The 1,770-nt window shown below is 62.9% G+C and overlaps 1 protein-coding gene across 1 annotated transcript; it reads right to left on the bottom strand.

The window, feature by feature from the left end:
• Positions 1–6: 6 nt before the first annotated feature.
• Positions 7–1,635, bottom strand: LOC104469662 (dimethylaniline monooxygenase [N-oxide-forming] 5-like; the record flags this gene model as incomplete). The annotated part of the gene is made up of 5 exons (XM_010084289.1): positions 7–73; positions 170–369; positions 612–754; positions 1,199–1,361; positions 1,444–1,635. Coding segments are annotated over 5 exons (765 nt in total), but the record flags the coding sequence as incomplete, so codon positions are not given.
• Between the last annotated feature and the right edge of the window lie 135 nt (positions 1,636–1,770).

Below are 1,770 nucleotides of genomic sequence, written 5' to 3'. Positions count from 1 at the left end.
CTTCACCAGCACCCTTCCCGAAATGATGCAGTTGGGCAGGTCGTCATTGATGGTCGGGTGCTGGTCAAAGATCCTGGAAGGCAAAAACAGACCTCGTGTGGGGCCCAGGCAGTGGGAGAGGCAGTGCTGGGGCAGGTCCCCGCGGTGCTGCCAGGGAGCTCACCCTCACCGGTGCTGGGGCTGGAGGCCATAGAGTGCGTGGTTGAAGCGGGCGTTCACCTTCCTCTCCAGGATGAAGTTGCCAATGTTTTGAGGCAGCAGGCTTTGGAGGAACTGTAGGCAGCGGCTGATGTGGGAGAAGTCGAAGGGATACCCACCATCTGCCACACGGTGCATCACCCAGGTCCCACGCTTGGTGCTGAGGAAGACCTGGGAGGAAGGAGAGAGGAGGTGGCGGGGTGGCAGCATCCTCAGGACCAAGCCGAGTCCCCGCTGTGCTGCATGGACAGGGATGCTGGCACAGCTGCTGGGACCACAACAGCCACCCCCATCGAGGGGGGATGGTGCTTGTGGCTGGCTGTGGTGCTGAAGGGAGGATGGCAGGGGGTTGCTTGGTGCCCTCCGGGGTCCACGTAATAAGCACCCCAGCTCCGGCAGCTCTCCCAGCACACCTGCTTGGCCATGTGACTCAGCTCCACCGCGATGTCGATGCCTGAATTTCCGGTGCCGACCACGACCACCCGCTTCCCCACAAAGGGCTGCGGGCTCTTGTAGTCCCGGCTGTGCAGGTACCAGCCCTCAAATTTTTCCAGCCCTGGAAGAGAGAGGGAAGCCACGCCAGGCAGGGACATGGGGCAGGGGGTGGCTGACCCCCTGCTTAGATGGTGGTGTGTTTTGGGAACAGGCTAGGAACAGCGTGACCAACATGAGCGATGCAGCCCTGGGATGGTGCCCAGAGGGGTGGTGGCGTCTCCAGCCTGGGAGATGCTCAGTGTGGCCCTGAGCGTCCTGCTCCGGCTTTGGGCAGGGCTTGGACTTGAGATGTCCATGCTCCCATCCCAAAATCCTCCTGCAATTCCTGCCCGGTGCCAGGCTTTGGGAGCAGAGGAGCAGTCAGGGTCTGTCCCATCCCGCCAGACCCTGGTGACTGTGTGCTCCAGCCTGTTCCATGGGAGAGGTGAGCTGGCAGCAGTGGCACAGCGGTTCCTGTGGCCCAGCTTTCTGGGGTTTCTCCTTGCACGGGGGCATGGGGTGGTACCTGGGAAGGTGCTGAGTGGGAGGTGTGCCTCGCTGTGGTGCCCGGTGCACACCAGCACAGCGTCGAAGACAGCTGCCTCCTGCTTCCCCTCGCTTTCCGTCACCACCTCCCACTGGCCCGTGGTGGCGAAGTCAGGGCGCTTGGCCATGCGGCACACGTTGGTCTGGGTGTGGAGAACAGCGGGTGTCAGACACCCTGTGCCCCCCAGCCCTGATGCCACCACCCCGGGACCCCCAGTCTCTCACCCTGAAGCGGATGTGTGGGAGCAGGTTGAAGCGCTGGGCGTACATGCGGAAGTACTCCATGATCTTGGAGTTGTGCATGTAGTTGGGGAAGTCGTCGGGGATGGGGAAGTCGCTGAAGCACATCATCTCTTTGGAGGTGTTGATGATGACGGAGCGGTAGATGCTGGCGCGGCCCTCCTCGGCGGGTGGCTCCTGCTGGAGCAGGGTATGGCTCGGTGCTGGCGTGGGGACCCGGGGCTGCGGATTTGCAGCAGACACCTGCCTCCCTTGCCTGGCGCCTCGCTGCACCCATGGGTGCAGGATTGAGCCACAGGTGGTTGTAGCACC

Source organism: Pterocles gutturalis, unplaced genomic scaffold, assembly GCF_000699245.1.
Source record: "Pterocles gutturalis isolate BGI_N339 unplaced genomic scaffold, ASM69924v1 scaffold7726, whole genome shotgun sequence".
NCBI classification, from domain to species: Eukaryota; Metazoa; Chordata; class Aves; order Pterocliformes; family Pteroclidae; genus Pterocles; species Pterocles gutturalis.
Note: the sequence above shows the minus strand (reverse complement) of the source record. Positions and strands in the feature narration are given on the sequence as shown.